This window comes from Phoca vitulina, unplaced genomic scaffold, assembly GCF_004348235.1.
Source record: "Phoca vitulina isolate PV1807 unplaced genomic scaffold, GSC_HSeal_1.0 scaffold43, whole genome shotgun sequence".
NCBI classification, from domain to species: Eukaryota; Metazoa; Chordata; class Mammalia; order Carnivora; family Phocidae; genus Phoca; species Phoca vitulina.
In genome coordinates, this window is record NW_022589746.1 from 10532512 (window position 1) to 10558531 (window position 26020).

General features: G+C 42.9%; 1 protein-coding gene across 1 annotated transcript; it reads right to left on the bottom strand.

Moving 5' to 3' along the window:
• On the bottom strand, nt 1–25916 carry FAS (Fas cell surface death receptor). Its single transcript, XM_032430357.1, has 9 exons — nt 25774–25916; nt 13331–13496; nt 8936–9073; nt 7625–7733; nt 4781–4839; nt 4558–4626; nt 3338–3399; nt 2888–2912; nt 1–2145 (listed from the first exon to the last, which is right to left on the bottom strand). The coding sequence occupies exons 1-9, from the start codon at nt 25801–25803 to the stop codon at nt 1859–1861; spliced, it is 945 nt and encodes a 314-aa protein (XP_032286248.1). The 5' UTR covers nt 25804–25916; the 3' UTR covers nt 1–1858.
• Between the last annotated feature and the right edge of the window lie 104 nt (nt 25917–26020).

Here is a 26020-nt window from a genome sequence, read left to right on the forward strand (position 1 = left end):
AATAAATAAACTCTTAAAAAAATTAAATTAAAAAAAAGAGAGAGAGATAGTCCAGTAGTCTATCTCTGTAGCCCGAATGGAAAGTATGCAGGAAGGAACATTTTTCAAAATCCCCATTTAGCTTTCTTACCAATAAAACCTACCCTTTGAAATATTTACTTTCTTATCCACATTCAGTGCCTGACATATAATCCTGTTGTAATATATCCTCCCATGACAAATAATTAGGTGCTGTTTGGGAGGGGTGTTCTTGGCAGTAACAGCCTATGGAGGGAATTATGGAACTACTAAGAGGGCTTTAGAAAGGAAGTACTTTCTGAGAGACCCAAGAGAGAATTAGAGATTCATAAACAGGTTACATTTAGCAGTAGTTAGAGGACAGGGAAACAAAAACAAAAAGCAAGGCCCCGCCAGAAAAGACATAACCAGAAACGCCCCCAAAACGTGACTTTAATTAAATATTTTATATTTCCAAACATAAGGAAAAGAGATCTTCCATCAGTGGAAGCTCTTTAGGTGGTTCTAAATATCTGCCTCAGTTTGTACCCGTCTTCAATTTACATCTATATAAATATAAATAGTATTTACTAAGACTCATATTTAATACAAACTTCCAGAAGTGTTTAAATGGAAAAAGTGAGGAAGGAGCAGTGGGGAGAGGGGCTTGTTTGTCTCAGAAGCGACAGGGAAGCGGCAATCCCTAAAACCTGAAGATGATTTCACCCTTGCTGTGTACGAGCTGCATTTGTAGTACGAGAGGACACATGGGGAGTGACTGAGCATTTTGCGAGGAACAGGACAAAATAAGAATCTATGTTATCAACTTTGGTGTGTTCATGGGTTCCTGATATGCCACAAAGCCACCTTCTGGAAGAGCAGTTAGTTTATCCAAAACAGGCTAGAAGTTTCTACGGGCAGCCCTGGTTTTTAGGGGATCATTACATGTTTCTTAGACAGCGCTTCCGGGTGTGAGGATGTACAATCAAGACACGTATCAGAGAGACGGAGAAGCAACAATGCCCCATTAATATTTTCCCGATGAAAGTGTCTGGACAACTGAGAAATAAGTGGATTATCTCAATCCAGTAAAATGGCATTCAAGTAGAAAATACCCAAGCATTATAAGTCAGTCTGCATTTCCTGCGTGAATTCAAAATTGAAATATTTCACACCAAAATGCCAAGAATCTGTGCAAAGATTAGACCCTTATCAAATTCTGCATTCAGATGTACATGCAAGCTTGCCTTGGATCCTCTCCTCTCAGAGTTGCAAAATTTACAAATATGGTACAATCTCTAGAGTCATCATGGAGCTGGAGAGGTAATGCAGAAACCAAGCTGCCTTTCCAGTAATTGTGGCATTGCAACAAAAGTCACAGCTTCTATTGATTCATTGAACGGAGTCAACCTGCGGGTAGACATTTGTATTCACGTACACCAATTCCGTTCATACCCACACCCTCCCATTAGATACTAGAGCGTGTTCCTAATCTTTTGTCCTTTGCACACAATTTGCACACATAACATGACAATCCTTTTAACTGGGTCTGTCTTCCCAACATCCTTGAGATCCGAATCCTGAGAACTTTAGAACCGTAAACATATTAAAATCTAACAAATGAAACATATTAGCTCTACAAATCTAACAAATGAAACATATTAGCTCTACAAATCTAACACATGAAATGCACACCCTCTAAAAAGCCAAGCAATGTTTACAGTCCACAGCTAGTAAGAACTTATTCAAACACTAATTTTTCTTTCTGTTGACTCGTATATACTCAGGACTGAGTTAGTTGTTTTCCGCTTTTGGCCAAGCTCTGTCTTTTACTTTCATGTTTGAAGTTTCCATTTTCAAGTTAGCTAGTAATGTCCCTCTGGATCATTTCTTGAATTCTCTCTGCTAGTGCACAAAGATTAGCTTTTCTGAGGCCTCTAATTAAATTGCAATATGCATCTCTCCTCCCGTGGAGTTGGTACCAATTACGGAGGAGTTGGACTTTCTGTTCCGCTGTGTCTTGGAGATTGTCATTCTTGATCTCATCTATCTTGGCTTCGTTGATACCATTCTTCCGGACAAATTCTCTGACTTGAGTTATTGTCATTTGTTCAACAATACTAGTGATATATTTACTTAGGTCGATGTCTGAAAAATAGAGGACAGTCTCTGAAAATTTGTTTTGCTAAACGAAATTCTCATTATTGAAAACCATGTTTATTTCTCTTCTATACTGGTTAAGTCCTAGAGATTGGAAGAACTGGTTGGGGAAAAATGAAAACAGAACCCCCCCCAAGTTCTAATCCCAACCCCTCCTGGACCCCCAGTAATTTGCTCTATGACGTGGGCAAGATATATGACATCTCTCTATCTTCTTCTCTTGGCTATAAAATAAGAGGGTTGGAAAAGATCATCTCTAATGTTCTTTATGCATCTGATGATCAGTGACCCACAAACCTAAAAGGCAGGCAAAGACTTTATGATTTTCTCTCTGACTCACAGGTAGAGAGAAGCAGACCTGAATAGAATCGTGGAATACACCAGAGCCAGGAATACACCAGTAATAACCAAGTCTACAATTCAGTTTATTTAGTCCCTAAATCAATTTAAGCAGGAATTCTATAATACACCTGTTTGTGAAGGAAAATGCTCTTAAGCCTCAGAATATGGCATTTTATTGCTCCCCGGCTTATTTTTAACCATGAGTATTAGTTATGCAGTCAAACACACTGTCTGATAAAACCCTTGATGGTGAGCAGAATGAGCTATAAGCTCAAGGAAGAGACCCCCACAATATATCACTGAAATTAGCAATATTGTTTTACTCTGAAATTGGCCTGTTAACTCCCTAGGAAGCCGTCTCCATGAAATACAGTGATAGAAGCCTTACCTGCATAATTTATCGGCATCATTTCCTGGGGGAGACAGAAAATGGAGGGAAGGAGCAAGATAAATAAACATATATTTATAATATTCTAAATGTAATTGTCTAATTCTTCCTTAATACTGAAGGAAGTACAATCAGTAGCTTGATGTATAAAATTAGCTAGATGACGTGATTAAGGATTCTTTTCCCATTCAAATTTTTATTGTGCAAAGTTCCAGCCTTGCTGGAATATCAACTTAGCACTCTCATATTCTTTGTTAATTAATTCTCATGCTATTTGTGTAGGAGCTTCCTATAAGCTGGGCACCAAATCTTCGTCCGTTCTTGATGCCCCTCTAACCCATGCACACGCACTCACAATAAATGTTTGTTTTAAAACAAGGAGCAAATAAAACACTGAATTGCTACTTTCTCCATTTCCTTAAGAAAGCGGATGCATGTTTCAACACCTACAGTAGTTGAGGCTATGGATCCAGGGTCTTCATTCTTTTTATTCCTGCGCCATCTTAACATCCCTGGAAGATCAAAGACATTTCTGTCAGACTCAGGTCTCAGCCTTGTAGGAAGCCTGTGAGAACAGACTCTCTCACTATGAGAAGTGGGAGAAGGAAGGAGAAATTCACTGAAACTTAAAGTGACCAACACTGCAAAAGGCAGCATTGTCCTGATTTTGGAAATCCCACCCCGTGAGGTCAAATGTTCTAGAGATGTGTCACATTTTAATTGGCCATCCCATGATCACACACTGGCCTAGCCTGAAGCTGGCTTCTGACTTATCATATGGCCACCACTACTCCCTGTCACCAGAATGGAATTGGGGGGCATGCCTGCGGCAGGACTCAGAAGCCACAGGATATGGAAAGTTGGCATTCAAGGCCCAGAAATTCAAGTACATACACTCACAAATCCCTACAGTATACACACTCAGTGCGTGTATGCCTTGAAGTCAGTATAAATGAAAGAAAGGACACGTCTCCAAGCATGATGATCGTGTTTAAGCACTGAGTGTGTATTTGTAGCCTCTAAAGGCAAGGTGACCTCTTATCTTCACCTGATCTGGAGAAGCAGTGATGGGTTCCAACGGAAAAGGAAAAACTGGATGCCTCCGAGTTTTTCTATGGTCATCATGATTATGCCCAATTTGGGCTTACCTGTTGACTTTGCTAAGTAACCCTAGCATAAGTTCTATTGCCACAGTATTTTAAGTTAAGATGGAGAAATAATAGTAAAAACACAAAAATCATGGAGTCTGAACAAGGGAGAGGAGGCACAGAGAGGATAAACTTATCAAGTGTTCCCCGCACTCTTTCCCAGGAAGATCCTTTCTTCTCGTGTTCTTTATGGGGCCATCTCAATGAGCAGTCAAGGATTCCTTCTGATTCCTGACCCACTCAGCTGCTGCCGGGGTGAAAACCTACCCTTGTTCATACGGAGGATGGGAATATCCATTCCAAGCTCCAGAATGACTGCTCAAAAACAGTAGCCGAGGGATGATATCATCTAGTTCTTATCAGCTCTCAGGGGTGCACTCAGCGGCAGGAATTTAACAATATAATAGACCTACCTACCTGGCAGGAGCTTTCTTACGGGTAGGAGACAAAGGGGAATTCTTGTGAATAACTACTTTCCAAGTTATTTCAATCAGCAGTGGTTTGAACAAAGGAAGAACTTACACCAACATATTAGTGCAGACATTAGAATCGGGATTAGGACACAAAACCACAGAAATTTGGAGCTGGATCCTGTAGGTAGAAACATTGAACATTCAATGTGAAAATAAGCAATCTTTAAGATTAAACAGAGTACTCTCAAAGAATCAAAAGACATTGGCTTTTCTTCATATTTTACAGTAGGGATGAGAGAAAGGAGGATATAATCATAAAAAGAAATAATAACCTTCTCTACATTTGGTGTTGCTGGTTGGTGTGCAATTCTCAAGGATTCCATGTTCACACCTAAAAAAATCAAAAAACAAAAACTAACAGGGGCAACTGGGCGGCTCAGTCGTTTAAGCATTCAACTCTTGATTTCGGCTCAGGTCATGATCTCAGGGTCATAAGATCAAGTCCCGCATCGGGTTTCCGAGCTCAGCGTGGAGTCTGCTTGGGATTCTCTCTCCCCTGCCCCCGCCCCTCCCCCCACCACTTGCATGCATGCGTGTGTGTGTGTGTGTGTGTGTGTGTCTCAAAATAAACAAATAAAATCTTTAAAAAAATACAGAGGAAATTCAAAAAGCCTGGTGGACTGACTCCTTGATCATCTACAATGACACACTCTAAATCCAGCACCATTTTATTCATCTTTGCATCTCCGGGAAACATCATCCCTCAAATATTGCTAGAATAAGCGTCTAAAGCTGGTACAAATTCATAACATAATTTGGATGTTTGGATGAGAAATATCCTAAAGAGTAACTACGTTTGTTATAAAATACCAAGGGTTGGGGTGCCTAGGTGGCTCAGTCAGTTAAGCGTCTGCCTTCAGCTCAGGTCATGATCTCAGGGTCCTGGGATCAAGTCCTGCATTGGGCTCTATGCTCAGCACCGAGTCTGCTTGTCCATCTCCCTCAGCTCCTCCCCACCCGCCCCCGCTTGTGCTTTCTCTCTCTCACTCTCAAATAAATAAATAAAATCTTAAAAAAAATGCCAAGAGTTAAAAGAAATTAATAAAATACTGACAAATAGGAAAAAGGATGAAATAGACAAAGATTTAAAATTGGTAGTAAGCTGTGCTCTTAGAATCATAAACTGCCAAAAGCTATTTCAAAACAGTCCCACTGAACAATAAAATGGCTGGATAATAGCCCCTGCCCATGATACTGCTTAGAAAGCTACCCACCCAGCCCTCAGAGGCTTCCCCTCTCAGCATCAGGTGGTGATCACGACACTCAAGAGGAAAATCCTTGGGATTTCCTTCGGACCATCAGATTGTCAGATTGTCTGAATGATAGCCTGGTTCAGCCCATTTCCTAACTCTGTGAGCTTGGGTATGTCACTTAACCACCGTGAGCCTATTTTCTCATCAATAACAAGGAGATTACATTATAATAACAAGGAGGGTTATGGTGAGAAGAAAATTAAATTGAGATTAGGAGCTATTTAGAACTATTATTACAGTGGACCTTTGAACGATGTGGGGGTTGGGGCACTGACCCCCCCCCCACCGCATAGTTGAATATCCTCATATAACTTTTGATGCCCTCAAAACTTAACTACTAATAGCCTACTGTTGACCAGAAGTCTTACTGATAACATAAACGGTCGATTAACACATTTTGTATATTACATGCATTCTATACTGTGTTCTTTCAATGAACTAAGCTAAAGAAAAGAAAATGTTACTTCAAAATCACGAGAAAGGGGCACCTGGGTGGCTCAGTCAGTTAAGCATCTGACTCTTGATTTCAGCTTAGGTCATGGTCTCAGGGTCGGGAGATCGAGCCCTGTGTCAGGCTCTGTGCTGTGTGTGGAGCCTGCTTGGGATTCTCTCTCCCTTTCCCTCTGCCCCTACCTCCCCACCCTGCTCATGCTCTCTCTCTCTCTTTAAAAAAAAATAAATAAAGTCATAAGGAAGAGAAAATACATTTACGGTGCTGTACTCTACTTATTGAAAGAAACCCACATATAAGTGGACACTCACAGTTCAAACCCATGTTGTTGATGGGTCAATGTATTATTATTATTATTATTTTAGCACGTTAGTCCCTCCCGCACAGTCCCTACTTATGCCATCATCAGGCACTCTCAGCCATGGGGGGGCTAGAAGGGAAAGACTAGGTTAAGTGCACGTAATTTTAAATTTCTAGTCAATAAGAGACATAGGCATCATGTCCCTACTTCTCAAGTCAACTAGGTGAACTCCCAAACATTTCCCAAGGTGAAATACAAGTTTAAGGAGAGGCACATGAATATAATCCTAAATGTTTATGTTGGTACCATACAATATCTTATGGAGCAAAAGTTACTTTATAACACATATCACCCAGTCTACACTTCACAGAAATGAGGCTGATAGGAGATGTGAATACTGTTTGCATCCCATGAGTGAGGGAGTGGATGCTCAGAGAGGTTCAGTAACCTGCTCAAAATCACCCAATCAATCAGAAGAAAAGTGAGATGCACAATCAGGTTTTCTAACTTTGGGTCCAAACCAAGCTCCTTGGCATGAAAGGCAAGGTCCTTCATAATCTGGCCCTGGTTCCTTCTCACTACACTCTGGCCGGGTACTCTGCTCTCTGGAATGGCCGTCTGTATTTCTGCAGGTGCTATCCCCCTGCCTGAGATGTCCTGTCCATGTGTGCACACCTGGGGATGTTCTTTCTTTCCTCTCTCAAGACTCCCGTCATGTGTCCTACCTTCACCCGCCCCCTCAGGCAAAGCTGGAAGCTTCTCCGTAGAACTCGTAACAGCCTGAGCACATGTCTCTTCTGGTGCTTGACCCCATAACCATTGCTTTTCTTGTCTCTCTCTGCCTCTCGCCTGAGACCTTTGATGCCAGGAATGTGGCTTGCCTGTGACACTTGTTAGCGTAAGCAGCATGCAGAATACAAGCATGTAGGAGGTATTCAAGAAACGTTTGGAGCCTGGATGTTTGAATGAACGAACAGTTATCTAGTGGCTTAGAGGCAAAGCAAGACTAGAGCGCAAATTCTTGACTCTCGGCCAGTGTTGCTTCCCCCTAGGAAGACACAGTCTGTCCAGGTATATCTAGCATCTTGATCAAAGAAAGATGAAAACTTACCTGGTGCATGGGGTACAATGTTCGCATTCAGAGACGTTACAAAAAAAGTTTGGTTTACATCTGCACTTGGTATTCTGGGTCGGGGTACAGTTTCTCTCCACTTCCAAGCCTAGAAAACCAGTTTGCAGACTATTAATTACAGCAGCTGCTGAGCAGGGGCTGTCAGAGCTTTTGAGATCTACCGCTTAAATCAGCACACGTTTTGCAACACGGGTAGCGTTTATGAGCAAAACAGGCGACCCCAGCAGAGTTTTAAGTGGACAGACAGTCCAGCAGCCAACACAACCCCACTTTTGCTTTAAAGAGTTCCCCTGTTCCTCTAGAGCCTGGCTGCTTAGGGCGTGGCTTGTGGACCAACAGCATCGGCCTCAGTTGGAAGCCTGTTAGAAATGCAGAATATCAGGGGCGCCAAGTTGAAGCGTCTGACTTCAGCTGGGGTCGTGATCTCAGGGTTCTGGGATCGAGCCCCGCATTGGCCTCCCTGCTCAGCAGGGAGTCTGCTTTTCTTTCTCCCTCTGCCTCCTGCCCCTCGCTCATGCTTGCTCTCTCTGTCAAATAAATGAATAAAATCTTAAAAAAAAAAAAGAAAGAAAGAAATGCAGAATATCAGGCCCAACTCCAGACTTAGTCAGACCGATGCCAAAGCCCTCACTTAGAGATTCTGATTTAATGGCTCTGAGGTGGGAACTAAATGTTGACATTTTCAACAGCTCCCTGTGTGATCCTAATGGACCGCCACAATTGAGAAACATTCCTTTAGAGCCTGAATGAGGACAAGAAAAGTTTTATGTCCAGGCATTTCTTGATATCAAATGAAACTGGGAATATTTCTGTTACATTTGAATCTGGGCTCTCACGATAGATTGGGACGTTCATAAAACTTCAAGTCCCCAGCTGGAATTATCAGGACAAAATCGATCTCTGAAGGAGGGAGAGGGGGAGCATCCCACACACCTCTTGGATTCCTCTGCCCTTGTATCAGAAGGCTTCTGAGCTCTTGCTGGCTATAACAAGAGCATCAATCAAGGCAAGAAAAAAAAATCCCTGCCAATTTTGATTGCAGCTGATGAACCTGTTCACCAGGTTCATATTTAGTCATCTTGGGAGAAATGCCTAGATTTGACCCACAAATGTCTAGACTGGTGATTAGCTCGGTACCTGGTCCTGCTTCACACCAGCCAGCTCCATCTTGTCCTTTCCTCTATGACTCATAGCATCAGAGTACGTCCCAATTTCAAATTGTATATGTATTATGCTCCAAATCATGGAGTACCATGATTGGTCTTTCTGATTGCTTTTTAAGGCACTTACCTTGCTCTGCATCACAAATTCCACATCTTCTGCATTTATCAGAAAAATTCTCCTTGTCTGTGAACTCCTCCCCTTCCTGGCAGTGCGCACAATCTGGTTTACCCTCCTGAGATTTGCAGTCACCCTCTTTCCGTGTGCCTGCCCGAGAGAAAAATGCAGCAAGTGTTGGAGCACGAGGAATGCAAGGGACATGCAACTGTGTGGGAGATATACAGGGATGACAAGGAAATGGGAGTCAGGACTGTCAGACTAATGATACATAAATACAACGGGAGAGAAGGTTATTGTAAAAATCCTGTCACCAGGCAGAAGGTCTCCCAAGACAAAAGCTCAAAGAATATGCCTGGAGACATAGGATGATTAGCAATAGGAATATATATATATTTTAAAAGGTTAGAACGACCTGGAAGAAATGCCTCTAGCAACTTTCTTTGCAAGGGAGGGCAGAGGTTCGTATTCATTCCTCTTTCTATTCCTTTGCCATTAAGGGTGCGTTTTGATGGGAAGGCATGAACATATTAATGACAAAATTTATTATCAGGTGGTTTACCTTCATCTACACGATTGTAAATAATATTTGCATTTGCTTCCCTTGTCAAATAAGGCGAGTTCCTGTATTGGTGTTCATAAGCAGTTGACAACAATGATTTCTCTTGAAAATTCATTTATTTAACAAGTGTTTATTAAATGCCTATTGTATGTCAGGCACTTTCTAGGAGCCAGAGATCCTGCAGGAAGGAAGACAAAGCCTAGGTATGCAAGGGCTTCATGTTTCCAGGGAAGAAGCAGGTCATGCCCAGATCAATGTCTGATGTCAAGTGGTGGTAAGTGCCTTGGGGAAGAGGAAAGCCTGGCTTGTGGCTTTCATTATTCATGGTGTAACTAATTAAAAAGAATAGGCCGAGTCTAATCTGCCTCACACATGTGTGCGGCAAAAATAATTTATGCTCTTCCCTGGGTACATGACTTTCTTAACAACCTGCTAGCATTCTTTCTGAGAACACATAATACTATATAAGCAAATGATGAACCTGAAACAGGTATGATATTGTAGTCAACAAAGAAGGTGATAGTGGGTCAGGAACACAAAGTAAGTTGTGAAAACCCGGAACCAAATTCAAATACCGAGCATCATCGAGCATCGGGGCTGTACAATATCGTAGCAGTGTTTAAGAACACCGAGCCAAAGTACAATTTTGTTGGCTTGCCAAGCGTATTATACTGGTTTCTACACAAACTGGCCCCTCTAACGAATTACCTTGCAGAATAAGCTTAGAGCTATGCGTACGGCATGACAGTAAACACAAGGCTATCTCTCCTCCAACGTACATAACCTCAATTTATCAAAATATTTATCAAAATATGTGGTTGTTTTCTTTTCTTTTTTAATTAATTTTTTTTATTTAAAGAGAGAGTGGGCGGGGGGGGAGAGGCAGGGAGAGAGAGAGAATCTCAAGCAGATTCCCCACTGAGTGCAAAGCCCGAGGCGGGGCTCGATCCCACGACCCTGAGATCATGACCTGAGCCAAAATCACAAGTCGCTGCTTAACCGACTGAGCCGCCCAGGCGTCCCTGAGTGTTTGTTTTCTTGAAAATAAAATTTTACAATACATTTGTTTCTGAGTGTAATAGTACACATGCTCAATGTGGAGAATTTGGAAAAGTTCGGGAAGTATAAAAAGCACCTGTATGTCAACCACGCTGAGAGAGCCACGGTTATTGTTTTGGCGCATTCCTATGCGTGTACCCCCATGCATACATGTGAGCATATGTGCATGTAATATGCATGTGTGTGTGTGTGTGTACTGTATGCGGTGTACCACAGAATTCTTCCGATTAGATAAGGTGATGTGATGAGGCCTTTTTGATCCATTAATCAAAAATGTCATTTCACGTAGGCCATCATTGAAAAAAAATACTGTAAGTATTTTAATTTGCGAAGTGTAACTGTAATTATTGGCCAGTCTTGTGGCGTAGGAAAAAGTAATAAAAATTCCAGATTCTTCCTCACGTAGGTGACATTCAAAATGCCTCCCTTCTTGTTTTTCTTTCTCTTCCTCCCTCCCTGCTCCCTTCCCTTTCTCCCTCCCTCTCTTCTTTCCTTTCTTCCTTTATTTTTTTTATTTTTATTTTTTAAAGATTTTATTTATTTATTTGACAGAGAGAGACACAGTGAGAGAGGGAACACAAGCAGGGGGAGTGGGAGAGGGAGAAGCAGGCTCCCCGCAGAGCAGGGAGCCCGATGCGGGGCTGGATCCCAGGACCCCGGGACCATGACCTGAGCCGAAGGCAGACGCTTAACGACTGAGCCACCCAGGCGCCCCTCTTCCTTTCTTTTTGATGGAAACAAACCCTTACAGATACCAATAATTTGTATGACAGGCTTTCAAGGGTTTTGTGTTTTTTTTCCATTTATTTTGACCTCATCTCATTCATCAACAATTCTTTTAGCAGCTCACCTGGACTGAAATCCTCCAAGCATCCAAACGAGTTTTCATAGAAGTAAAATCTGTCTTTTTCTCTGTATTCATACAGCATTGGTTTATGTACTAATTAATTAAATTACATATTAATATCACAACACCAATGAGCATGAAGACTCGGAAGCAATTTGAATAGTGATAAGCCTACAATTCAACAAGAGAGAATAGGGGCAGAAAGAGCAGTAGCGTGCGTTGGACACCACCCAGGATTCTTCGAGATGGAACAGAGAGAGTCAGTTAATCCAGCAGGCAGATCAGTTAGAAATCCCTTCGTGGGCGGGAGGCACCTGGGGTGTCTCAGGCGATTAAGCATCCCACTCTTGTTTTTGGCTCAGGTCATGATCTCAGGGTTGTAAGATCGAGCCCTGCATTGGGCTCCTCAGCGTGGAGCCTGCTTGAAATTCTCTCCCTATTCCCACCCCCCACCCCCGCTCTCTCTCTCAAAAAAAATAAAATTCCTTCAGGGAATTTATACATTGAGGTTTTTGTCAGAAATACATGAGAAAACATGATAGAATTGATGGAGACATTCAACTTTTGCACACTCCAAAATGTACTTAATCAATCCCACATCACTGAGTATCACAGTGGAACGTCATGCATACAATATTTTCCTTTGACTATTTTTAAAGACATCCTCCCCATAAATTTATTACTACATCAATAGGCATGAACATTTTCAAGTTTTTGACCCACGTATCCAAATTTCTTTCTTAAACGGTTGTAACAATTTACCTTCCAATTATGGTTAATGAGAGTTCTTATCTCAAAAGCAAACCCACCAGAGTTGAAAGCACTTCTTCAGTGAAAATAAAACAAAGCAAAGAGAAAAGAGAAAAGCAAACAGACAAAAATCCTTGACAGTTTGAAGGGCAAAGCATATTATCTTTGTTTGAATTTGCATTTTAAGTTTTACAAATATGAGGAAGGACCTTAAGTCCTCAGGCAAATAGATGATGTTTGGCAAGTTATTAAAAGGCCAGGAAGCCATTCTCTGTTTCCTTTTGGAGAAGAGTAAATATAAATAGGCTTAAGTATAAATGGGTTGGATTATAAGGGAGATTTTCCGTGAGGGTTATTCAAAACTGCACAGGAGCCCAAGGGAGACTGATAGAATCTTTATAAACAGGACCTAAGCCTGTTTAGCTGATTGAGGGCTGGAAGCCTGGGATGCTCACCACGAAACCTACTGTGTACAGTCCTTTACGGTTCTATTCATCTACAGCTGCACCCCACGTGCTTTCCCTTTATCTCGTACTTCACCAGGCAGCTCAGAGGGAGTCCTATCTGTATGAGATGGTAAGTCAGCTCTACTCCATGTTGAAAAAAGACGTTTGCACCACTGCCTTTTGCGAAGCTTCTAATTTGCCAGTGTTTGAAGGATTTCTGATCTGAAATTGGTTTACATTTCAAGATACTGGTGTTAAAAATTTGTTGGGTTTTGTCCATTGCTTTTCTAGCTCATCTAGTTTCAGCTGCAAAAATGCAAATGTATTTTGCAGCCCTCAGAGACCTTCTGACTGAAGGGAATTGCTAGACACATCTCTTAAGGGGGGGGCAGGTCCCTCGCTTTCAGAGCTCCATGATTATGCAGATACATTTTAATCAGTTCTGTTGTGATAAGCTTTAATATCCACAAAGGAGTCTTCTTTGGCTCCTGAAAAATGGAGCTGAAGAGAGAAAGCCTCTCACTTCAGGGGCACATGTCATTTGTGAATTCCGTTTCTTCATCTCTACTATAAGCAGGATAAAGCTGAACTCAACTAGTCTTGGGAAAGTAATTTCCTGCCTGTTTTTCTTCCCAGTAAAGCTATAATGCAGAACCAAGCACTGAACTCTTCTCTCCATTATTACTGTATGCTGTTCCTCACCCGGATCATCAAGCTAATTGCTGGATGTTGATGGAACATACCAGGAGGACATGGCTGACAGCAGAATGTGCTCCCACGATGCAGGCCTTCCGAGCACCCAGCCTCCCTTATGGTGATGTTCTTGTGCAATCTCAACACTTTGGAGTTGATAGCAGTTGCTTGAGCATTAACACCTCTAGGCCACGGTCCAGCGATGGAGGTAAGTATCTGTTAAAGCAAAGCATGAGGAGAATTGTATTGACTTCCCAACTAGACAATGTGGACCACAGGTGTAAGCTGCCCCAGATGGCTATGTTTGCGGTTGCATAGGCTAAAAGCATGGGGCTCTGTCCTTCTGCTCACACATCTCCGGAAAAGGAGGATGCTGATTACGTGATAGTCCAAACTACTCCAGAAACAGCATCGTGGATAGTAGGAGCCAGGGCTCTGGGCTCAAAAGCGAACCCTGACTCTCACTTACCAGCCCTGTTGCTGAGGTGAAGTCACTTAAATTCTCCGAGTCTCTGTTGTTTTATCTATAAAGTGGAAATCATCTCCTCTTCATGGGTTTGTTGTGACCATTAAATGCACGTAAAGCTCTTAGCGCGATTTCTGGCACATAATAAATAGGTGCCCCATGAATGGTATTATTAATTTACTAATTATTATTATTGTTATCGTCATAAAGTTCTAGCGAGGAACAACATAGTCAAGTAGGCAAAACCATGAAATTTCAAAATGACTGCAGTGTGAATCCCAGTTCTGTTGCCAACACGGTGACTTGAGGCAAATTATAGAACCAACTGACCCTCAGTTGCCTGACCGGTAAGTGCCAATAGCACTTTCGGTCTTGAAGGGTTATTATGAAGATAAAAAGTGATAATTTCTCCCAAACCTGGTACTTAGCTTATAGCATGTTCTATTTCTTCTCTTTTTATAGGTAGCCGCAGAATAAACAATTTCGGTGAAATCCTGTCTGGTTAACCAAGCATACAATGAGTCTCATGGGATTTTCTTCACCTTTGCTCAGAAAAAAAAAAAAGAACTTCTTTTAGTGGAGAACCAATCTTTAATCTATTTGGGGTTCTTTTCTTCTGGAGGTAAAAGTGATATCGGTCTAAGTGATATCATGTCAGAATTATCTCATGAGTTATAGACTAGAATTACTTAGAAAAATGAGCCCTCTAAAATGTATGGAAGCATTTGGGGATGATCTCTGATTGATTCTTTTCTCTGGTTTCCTATTTTTTGTCTCTCTGACCATAAGTATAAATAATCTCTCATTTTAGGTGGAATATGTAAATTCTATTGCTAAGCATCAGAGGAATCTAAACTATTAGTACTGAGGATTTTTCTTAAGGTCATTGTTCACAGTTTTCACTGCATACGTTACTTTTTTCTACTTTATGGTATAGTAATAATACTGGCATCTTCTGAGTCAAGGGAACTAAGTGTTCTTCATGTAGAAACCACTACCACGGAAGTCCCTCCCCCTGCCCTTCCAGCCCTTCCCCCGTTGTCCCCCTAACTTGTATCCCTGTCAGGTCACAGGATACCATAGGACCCCCATGAAGGGAGGGCTGAGGGAGATGTGGCTGCCCACTTTTCCTCCTGGGACGGACATCTTTAAAAATGCATCCCTAAAATTCAGCCTTCCAAGAGGGAAAATGACACCAAAGCATCAAGAAAATATCCCACTTAACCAGGGACACACACCGGCAAAATGTAGAGCTAGCACTCATCCGAGGCTCCAGACAACCTTCACAGTGTTCTTTCCCTACAGCCAAGAGACAGGTGAACTTACCACGGGCTATATGCTCTCTCTCTCAACATGAATAATTGTACATATAGAACACCTGAAACTGGTACCCAGATCAGAGGAATAATGGCTAAATATGCTGGCTTCAGTGCCTCTTCGACCCAACAGACATTTCTTGAGCACCTACTATGTGCCAGGTTCTGAGACTACAAAAGACAAGTAACATTGATTGTAATAGGAAAGGAATATTAAGTTTCTTTGAACTTTAGAACTTTGAACAAAAGTCTTTATTAGCATCAATCTCTCTTTTCATGGTGACAGTGCCCCACTTCTTACTTTATCTGCAAGGAATTCTCTCATCCTGTTAATATCAGCTCCTCTTCTAGATCAGAGAATAATAGCTAATGCGTAGTAACTGAATTGGGCATGCTAGGAAGTAATAATGTGATGGAAAGCATACCAAAGTGTGAACTACTAAGACGGGAAGGGCTTTCAAATGAAAATCCTTCAAATCGTTAGGATCCTCATTCCATAACTATCTCGTTGTTCTATCAGGGATTACACATACCAGCCAGCTAGCATTCCAGATATGGCCAGCATATGAAAAGTATTAAAAAATCTCTCCAGGGGCGCCTGGTTAAGCGTCCGACTCTTGGTTTCAGCTCAGGTCATGATCTCAGGGTCCTGGGATCAAGTCCCGCCTCGGGCTTCACACTCAGCAGGGAGTCTGCTTGAGATTCTCTCTCTCTCTCTCTCTGCCCCTCCCCACCATGTTGTCTCTCTCTCCCAAATAAAATAAATCTTAAAAAAAAAATATCTCTCCATAGTTGGAAGAGACCAGTGAGTCCTGTTTGCAACGGATAATGGAAAACTGAACCTAAGCAACCTGACTGAGTAGAAGCAATTCTTTTCCTTTTTTTTCTTTTTTAAAGATTTATTTATTTATTTATTTGAGAGAGAGAGAATGAGAGAGCAAGCACATGAGAGGGGGGAGGGTCAGAGGGAGAAGCAGACTCCCTGCCGAGCAGGGAGCCCGATGCGGGACTCGATCCAGGGACTCCAGGATCATGACCTGAGCCGAAGGCAGTCGCTTAACCAACTGAGCCACCCAGGCGCCCCAAGCAATTCTTTTCTATTGTCACCACTCCCACTGCTGTGAAGAGGGGGTTAACAGGGAGATATTACTTGTTCTCCTCTTTCAATTCTGGTGTCTCACTAGAAACTGAAGAAAATGCAACAGGTTTAAACTCCGAAGAGATTGATAGGGATCGAGCAGGCCAAAATTGACCAGTGAAAAAAAAGCACAGAAAGTTGCCACCGAATCCTGTGTGTGTGTGTGTGTGTTTGTGCGCGCGCACGCGCACGTATCTCCTATGGCCCGGGGGGCCTTATTCTCCCTGGTGTTCTAATTCCATCCAGGATTCCTGAGACAATATTATGAGCAGGTCCACAGTTTCTGGCTTAGGTGACGAGTGCTCAAGACAGTAGCACATTTTATATTTGCGGATTGTGACACTGATGCTATTTCTGGAAAACTCTGCATCCAGTCGACCTTCTCAAGCTGTCTAAGACAAATGTATACTCTCCCTCGTTTTATTTTAGTTTTGAAGTTTTTCAGAGGGAATCAAAATCCTCTGTCCAAAATCCATCCAGAATTTGAGGAATTTCCAGAATTTCAGCAGCATGCTGAAAGACAGGAGCATCACTGGCCACAAAGGGCAGACACCCGCACCAAGCTTGTCTCATGTCTGATCACATCTGCTTCATGGAGCTGAATTTCTGGAAACATTTCTTACTTAGTTCAGCATCAAAAACTCACTTCAAGTATGAAAAAGAAAGCTGGTCCGAAGAGCACGTGATGGCTGTTACATAAGGTGAGGCAGGCAGTGCTCCATAGAGCTTGTATTTGTTTTGTAATTGTTGCATTAACTCAAGTTTGCAATATGCAAAGATTTAACCCAAACCGTCCAGGCAGGAACTGGGGCAATTTGACTGTGACAAGGCAGGAAACCCACAAAGGATGAAATGATCTGAATGCTCAGAAAACTTGTTTTCAGAAAAGCTGAAAAGGCCAGAAAATTGATTAAATTAAAGGTCTGAAAAATGTGAATAAACTAAGTCAGATGATCACCAAATGGGAAAAAATGAGGAATAAATAGTTTTACATCTCCATCATCCTAAGGATGAAAAAGTCAGAGAAACCTCAATTGTATATTCTGCTGGGAATATTCACTAATCCATTAATCAAATTAATTAATTGAGTGAATACTTTGTTGGGCACCTACTATGTGCCAGACAGGTGCCTGGGAACAGCCCAGTGAACAGATATAGACTCTGCTCTCATAGAGTTTATATGTAAGTGAGATATGTGAGGGTTCTCTAGAGAAACAGGACCAAAAGGGTGTGTGTCTGTGTGAGAGAGAGAGAGAGAGAGTTGGGGGAGAGACTTGGCAAGTCCAAAATCTTATAGGATAGGCCACCAGGCTGGAGAGTCAGGAAGAATTTCAGTTCAAGTCCAAAGACAGTCTGGAAGCAGAATTTCCTTTTCCTCAGGGGAGCCCAGTCTCTAGGCTGTTAAGGCCTTCAACTGATTAGATGAAGCCCACCCACATTAGGGAGGGTAATCTGCTTTACTCTAAGTCTACCACTTTAAATGCTGATCTCATCAAAAAACAACAGCACCAAAAAACAAAAACAGAAACAAAAAACGCCTTCACAAAAACATCCAGGATAACGTTTGAGCCGATGTCTGAGCTCACGTCTGAGTTCACGATGACACATGAAATGAAGCATCACGTGCAGGGAGATGAATAACCAGAGAAATAGGCACCCTGTCCTGGAGGGACACGAACTGGGTAAAGCAATAAAGCAAGCTTAGGGGGCATGGAGAGTTTGAAGGGTGGGGCAGGGCTGTGTTAGAAAGCGTGGTCCGGGAAGGCCACCGAATGAGAGGATGTTTGCGCACCGCGGTGAAGGGAATGTGTGGGTAAGAGCTGGCTTTCGGGAAAGGGCTTTCCAGGAGGGTCATACCCAGAAGAACTTGGCCTGACCAAAATGGGGAAGGACCTCAGGTCCTCAGCAAAACCATCATTAGCAACTAGCTGTGAGGATAAATAAAGATCTCTGTCTCCTGAGCCGCACAAGTCATTCCTATCTTGCCGATGGAAGGCATGGCGGGATTACATGGCCAACCTTAACCCTAGATGCCACAGTCTCGTGGACTCCTGGAATGTCAGAGCAGGGGAGGGAACAGACGCACCTGTTCAGCTGCAAGATAGATTTTTAAAAAATGGACCATCTTGGGTCTTTCGTTATCTACAGGATGTTAATATTTTCTCCAAGTCAGAAAATGTGCTTCTCTCTCTCCTGACTCACCCATGAAAATGTGAAGTGAGAGCGCCAGGCCCCGGAGGCGGTTTTCCCTTTCCCCCAGGACCTGTGCCTGGCCTGTTACAAAGTTCCTTAATGTGTATTTCTCCTTGTGATAGTTACAAGAAGGCTTTGCATGAGGAATTCTTACTGTCTTATTTTACAGTTGAGGAAGGTGAGCACAGAGTACGGGAAATGACTTGTCCAATAATCCACAATGAGGAAAGGCCAGGGGAGAAGTCGGCACCTCTGACCCGGACCTGGGCTCTGTTTTAGGTTTGTAAATTAGTTTCCTAATTATTTCTATTCCATTTAGGCACACAAACAACTCAATTTGTTTTCAGACAGTTAGTTGTTGGCAAGAAGCCTGAGTGTTAATTATACAAAGAACCTTTCATGGGGAGCCTGGGTGGCTCAGTCGGTTAAGCGTCTGCCTTTGGTTCAGGTCATGATTCCGGGGTCCTGGGATTGAGTCCCACATTGGGCTCTTTGCTCAGTGGGGAGTCTGCTTCTCCCTCTCCCACTCCCCCTGGTTGTGTTCCCTCTCTTGCTATCTCTCTCTCTCTGTCAAATAAATAAATAAAATCTTAAAAAAAAAAAAAAAAAAGAACCTTCAAAGCAAATGCATATTTTGGGTCTGGCAGGTACTCTCTGAGAACCAGCAGTCAGTCCCAAGTATAAGAAGGCTGCAGCAGGGCCCCAAGGCTGGGGTTCTGGCTGGCACGGAAGGGATGCGGAAACTTTGCACCCCTGGTCTGCAGCTCGGAACTAAGTGGGGTTTACACTTCCCTTCCTCCAATTCAGGTGCTGAGTTTCTGAGAACAGCCACGATGCCCGTTGGGACTGCAGTCTCTTGCAGGGGTAGGGGTCTGAAACGTACAAATAGAAACCCAAGTCTTCCTAGACTAAAATCTCGGCACTGGCTCCCTTTGAAACTCGGTGACAAGGCTACAAGAGAGTTTGTCCCTTCTATCAGTTGATGAGGAATTGAGAGAATAACTGGATATTCATTAGTTATCTGCATCGGGGATGGGTCACTTTTCAAAGCCAACCAGCTCACTCAATACAAGAAATGAAGCAGGCAGAGCCAGACCCAGAAATTGAAGACCGCCCCCCACCACGTACCTCACCCTGGGTTGACAAGTTGTCCGCCCGGTCCTAGGACTCAAAAGCACTGGAGATCTCACGTGGCAGTTACAAAGAGAGTAACATCTCAGTGCCTGAATTAAGCAAACTATTGGAAGAAGTTGAGACTACCTTTGGATTACACCGAAGAATCAATTGCCTTGAGAGAGATGAGCTAGGATTTGAAAAGGAAGTAAAAAAAAAAAAAAAAATCACTTTTTTTTTCTGTTCTTATTGAAGCTCGAAGCAAACAGGAAAATAATTTGTAAAAGCAGCAAATTTAAAAAAAAATAGAAAACCAGACACGAGGCAGTGAAAAATGCAAGAATGGTAAGAATGACTAACAGGTGCCTGAAGAGTCCGTGAATTTTTTCAAGACTGAGCCCTGTCCTCTGCTGCTGAGGACATAAATGAAGAAATGAAGCTCAGCTAATTCTTCTTGCTTGCTTGCTGTTTGGACTCTTAGCTATTTAGAACATGTAAGAAGAAAGAAATTCTAAAAAGGCCATTTCCAACTATGAAAGGCATCTCTACTGTATGTGTGTCAAATATAAGGAAATAGTAGTGACATTTCGTAGTAGGTGCATTATTGAAACACTGAAATACAGAGAAATAAAAGAAATTTTTCTACATGAAAGAGATGAGTGAAGATTCCATTCCCTCTTATTTTTTTCAAAATGTGTAAATAAAAATACGCATGGTAATCTTATGCCTGGAATGTCTTCTTTCTTTCTTAAGGCCAGTTTCTGGGGAGACCAGGAGAGACAGAGTTGAGGAGGTGGGCATAAGGGACTGGCTAGACCTCTGAGTTATCAAGCAATACATAAAAGAAAATGAGGGAATCTAGAAAATTCTACCTGGGATTAGATTTTGAGTTTGGTGCTAGAGTTAGAAAAATAGTCTTCAAAACTGTGACAGACCTCAGAATCATGTAGTGATGCATTAAAGAAAAAAAAAATAGTGCAGGTCCCACCACAGACATAGAATCAGGGTCTCTGAGATCATCTTCAGCAAGTCCTCAGTTCTGCGGATGCTCACCACAGTTGCAGACAGCCCAGCTGGAGGATGATCTGAGGGCAGCAGGCCACTATATTTACATGTGAGGAGTTGAAGAGGTTTACAGACCAACAGCCTCTGTGGTCCGCACTTGCAAATCAGAAGTTGACTTCTCGTGGAGAAGTAATGACCCTTCCCAAAAATAGGCCTGAAGGAAGAGAAGTCATCTTTGGTGGAGAAAACAGATAGTGGGAGCCTAGAGTCCTTCACTGCCCCAGGGGGTGGGGGGCAAAGAAGTAGCACAGGACCGAGGTGTCCATGTGTCATAAGCAATAGGGGAGGAGAGGCTCGTCGAAATGGAGAGGGCCACCTGGACCAAAGGGCAGGCGAGTGGGGGCCATGTGGCATGTGGGCCCAGGTCTCCCATTTTTCAAGAGAAACCAAAATCCTACAATATTTAGATGGCAACTAATATTAAAAATAGGTACTTACATATATATTTACTGTATGTGTCAATACCATGAGGGCTAAAAAAAACCAAAACAAAACATAGTTTGGGGCACTGTCTGCTCAATGTTTGAAATCAGGCCTAAATCTATTAAGACACCCATATGAAAAAAGTCTACTTTGACCAAGGATTCTCTTGTGAGGATGGCTAAAAACCAAAGCTCAGTCATCAGCAAGGGGCAAGAGCATAACCTACGTGCTCTCTCTCTCTCTCCCAAGATCTCTGGCCTCTGAAATCAAAAAGTATCGATGTTTCTCACATCTTATATTTTTATGGCCTCCCGGAACACAGAAGTGAGTAAATTTAGAATCTTGCATGACTTGACCAAAGGACAGTCTGTCATTAATGACTCCGTGGCCAAGTTTATTCTAATTTTGCAAGTTTATCCCAGTTTGCAGCTTAACCAAACCTACAGTAGGCTTGCTTGCCTCACTGGGCTGAGGATATCTGCCCAGTGAGCTGCAGTCAGATTTGCTAATTTATTAGGCTGGCCTTGCTCAAAATGCCTAAATCCACAGTAAATTCACTATCATCCTTACACTTAGTGGAACTTGGGCCACTCGCCCACATAGACCGCTGTTTCTAAATGCCCAAGATGGGAATGGCTTGGTTGCACAAAAGTCCATACCAAAACAAGAAGAGAGAAGAGATCAAAGGGGAGAACTAGCTCATTTCCTTCTGGCGAAGGTGGAGCTACCAAACCTACAATGATCAGTTTTTCTAATTAGAGCTTTACTACTTTCATCTCACTTCAAAGAAAATAGAGGTTGGCAAGTAGATTGAATTATTTGTTCCTGCTTAAGACTGAATTCAAGAGACTTACTTAAGAAGCTAAAGGCGCTTCATTTCTCTTTTTAAAGCAAGGGTCTTCCAGAAAATGAAAAGGACTTTCTAGGTAGTTAAATGCTGTTTTCCCACTTTTGTGAACAGATCCACATAGATAGCAAAAAGAATACAAGACTATGCACTAAGATACTGACAATGGTTCTACAAATAATTTTTTTTTGGTAATAAGATATATATAGACAGATTCCAGTACAATTAGAAATGGGTTTCTTTAAAATAATAGATTATTTAAAAAAGGAATAAATAAAATAATAAATGATAAGAATTCTAGAAATTCAAGTTCATTAAATAAATGCCCTCTCTGTAAATGCATCCAATAAAAATTATAAAATAAAAATTGTGTCCCCGAGAAATGACAGAAAGCAGACTATAAACAGCACTGAACAAACATGCAACTATGTACCGGTGTAGACAAAACTAAGAGGCCATAAGTAAAATACAAAATGCTTGTTTTAGGTGATAAAATAAGGAATGACTTTATTTTTTCAAGAATTACTTTTTATTTCACATCATCTGGTCAATTTTTCTCTTTATATCTATTTAAAGAGAAGAAAGAGATTCACTGTCCTAAATTTGGTTTTGACTTGCTTTTTATTTCTGGATCCACTTTTTCTGTGTGCCCTTTTATTATTTTTCATCATAAGGTAATAGTCTTCAGTACCTATTACAAAACATGTGCTCATTTAGGGACTTTTGGGACCCAAGATAATTTACCAAAAGGCACTTAGCTCACTAGGGGTTTTTAAGTGGGGGATTTCCTTATTCAGGTTTTTAAACATCTCTTAAATGTTGGCTATTTTCTCCAACTGCCGTTTGTATTATAGTCATCTGATTTCCCTTTAGCATTCTGGAAGCCTTCGGAGAGATTCCTTTGAGATACTGACAGGTCCACTGTAAGAGCTATTTAGAAGTAAATTACTTGCCTAGCGTCCCAGAGAGACTTACTTCCAAATCCTGGGTCCCCTTTGCCTCTCACTATTTCACCTTTCCCCCTCTAAACTTAGGGCGAGAAATGAAACCTCTTTTTCTAAATTAAACTCTCATTTACCACTAGGGGTGGTAACCGTATGTCAGAGATGGACACGAGGAGACTCTCTTCATCTCCCTGTGGCCCTGCTGGGCTCCGCGTGTCAATTTCATTTCTGCCTCCCCATCTTGCCATCACTTACAAATTGGTGTTCTTCCCTCCAGGTTGTTCTTGTTTTAAATTACATTTCATAATTTTGTTTCAGTTTAAAAACTTTTCAAGTCCTTTGTGATAGAAGTAAAACCCATTAAAAAAACCCATTTCATGTTTCTGAGGCCGGTTTAAGGAAAATGATTAAATCAGACATTAAACAACCGTTCTTTATTTGTCCACTGAAAATCTTCCATAGGATTCGTTATAAATACACTGGTTTCTTTTCAAATTCCCTCTCCTTTCCCTTGACCATAAATTGAAGACAACTGCTTTAAGAAATGTAGAAGAAATTGAGTTTGTAGTAACTGCCTGACCATAGACCTCAACAGTATAAATAAAAACCTATCAGAGCCATGCGCTGAAAGAAAGTAAGAAAAGAAAGAAAGAAAGAAAGAAAGAAAGAAAGAAAGAAAGAAAGAAAGAGAAAGAAAGAAAGAAAGAAAGAGAAAGAAAGAAAGAAAGGAAAGAAAGAAGAAAGAAAAGAAGGAAGGAAGCATTGCTCACAGCTACTTCTCACACAAATTTCTATATTAGGTCTGACTCTTTTTCAAAGTCTCCTTTAGACATTTGTGAGTTGTTTGAGGATTTCAAACATTTCTTGTAGGTATCATAGACACAACAGCTAGAAACTAGAGAGAAAAAGGAAGGCCAAGGGGGTAGAAAGAAGAGAAGCACAGAGGTAAGAGACAACAGGCGGCAACAAAGACAAGGGCACCAGAACAACAAGGACGACAAGAGAATGAGGTGCCCCCCCATCTACTTGCAGCCCACTCACGTGGTCAAACAAAACCTGCATCTGTGTTCCCTGTAATTAGCACTCCCGCCCCCATTTGATTATTCTTGCTACTACTAAGTAAGCACTGCTAAGTGCAAAGGCACACAAGCAAGTGTTTGTGGGAGACACACCAGATGACACGACAGACATCGTGGAAACTTCTTTAAGAGTACAGGTGTGCTATCGGGCAAGTGGTGGGTGCAAGGCAGGATTCTGTGTAACTAAATTTAAGAGTCATGTTAAAGGGGCAAAATGGAATATACCTTACAAAATGTAGACAGTGATTATCTAAGTGATAGGGTTATGTCAGATTTGTTTTCAGAAGAAAGAATTTTGTCTGCATTTATAAATTTTGTTTAATAAACCTTAAATTTATTAATCTCCTAGGCCATATATTATATATAAACATAATAAACAAATATTTAACTTATTACAGCTATTATAATAATAAGTATATACAAATAATAACATATACACACGTGTGTGTGTGTGTGCGTGCATTCTTTCAGAAAAAACAAAGTGTCCTTGGTGCTTTAAATATGCGTCTCTGGCAAAGATGCTAAGTTAAACAAGTGTAACTCCCTCTGGGCTTTGATAATTTTCCTACACTGACTAGTACTTCAGTCCCAAGAACTAAGAGAGATTTTTCAAAGCAACCAACACTGTAATAATGCAATGGTTAAGGACAGGACGAAAAGAGCGTGGTCTGAGTTGTACAAATAGTTCGACTGTGAATCTTAAATTTTCTCTTAGCGTTTCTAAAGGAACCCAGATTATTGCACATTACTTCCAAAAGAGTCAGTGAGATTTTTTTTTCTCCCCTCCCCCCCATCATAAGACGGTTCCTGACACCACTGCCTCTTTCCTTTCAACTTTTGGTGTAGTCTGGAGGCCAGGTGCCATCAACAAACTTGCCTGGACTTTGGAAATAGGTCTAAGTCAAGTCCCAGCTCTGCCGCTTAACACTAGCTGTGTGATCTCAGCTGAAGGACTTGAGCTTTCTGGCCTCCATTTCGCCAACTGTGAAATGGAGATGAAGAAGGCATCTCCCTCACCCCGCGGCTGCTGTGACATTTGCCTGAGGTGGCCTTGATGCACGGTCCCATCACGCTGCTCGGAACTTGGGGTCGGTCCCCATAAAATGAAAATCCACGGACTCTCGGGGGCTTCGGCACTGAAATGAACCGAGTCTCTTGGATTGGCCACCAAGCTGACAGTTGTGCGCTAGGGACTGTCCCCACGGGGGCTGCGGCCCAGGCTTCCCGGCCAAGTGCAGGTGCGCGGGGGCGTGCGCGCCGGGAGCAGGTACCACCGCCCGAGCCGCGAGGCCCGGATTCCCCCGCGTCCTGGGAACAGAAGCCACCGCAGGGGTGCGAGCGAGGAAGACGGCGAGAAGAAAAGGAAGGGCGAGAAGAGAAGGCAAAACAAGACGAGACAAACCTGAGGCAGTGACTTACAGTCTTAAGGAGAAGTATTCCCGGAAGGGAAACAAGAACAGTTTCTTTTTCTGAGTGGTGATAAGAAGGTAAACAAGCCTCCAGAGGCGCATTCAGCCCCAAGATAACTTTTTCGAGAAAGAAACGGTTTGGTCTGAAGCCTCAACTTTCCCCACTGCCCGGGGGCCGCTTTCTTCCCCAGATCTGAGAGCGAGTGGAACATGTGCGCTAGGGAGCGGCCGGAGGTGCCCCCGGGCTCCGTCCCCAACACCCCCGCCCCCCAACTCCCGGGCGCGCACACGCACCCGCCCCGGCGCCGACGTGCGGCCGGACACGCAGCGCTGCCCGCGAAGCCCCCCTCCTCTCCCACCCCGGCCCGCGCCCCGCACAGCCGTCCCCGGGGAGGGGCGCCGGGAGGGAGCGGCTCCCACACCCCGCGGGCAGGGAGAGCCCCAGCAGCCCGCGGCCGGCCCGCCACCCGCCCGCCGGCGCCGGGCAGGAGCCGACTCACCAGACACGGGATGGCCCAGGTCCCCCACATGGCTGCGGAGCGCCCCGCCGGAGGGCCAGCGCCTCTGCGCCTGCGAGCGCGACCGGCCACCAGCCCCGGGAGGAGTGCCAGCCGCGTGGCCCCTCCCCGAGCCCCGCGGGCCCGGGAGTCAGCTCCCCCGCCCGGCCCGCCCCGGCCGCTCTCCCCTCTCCCCGGAAGTCTCGGAGCACCTGCGGGGGCTCCGCCGGTGGGCCCCGGGGACGGGACG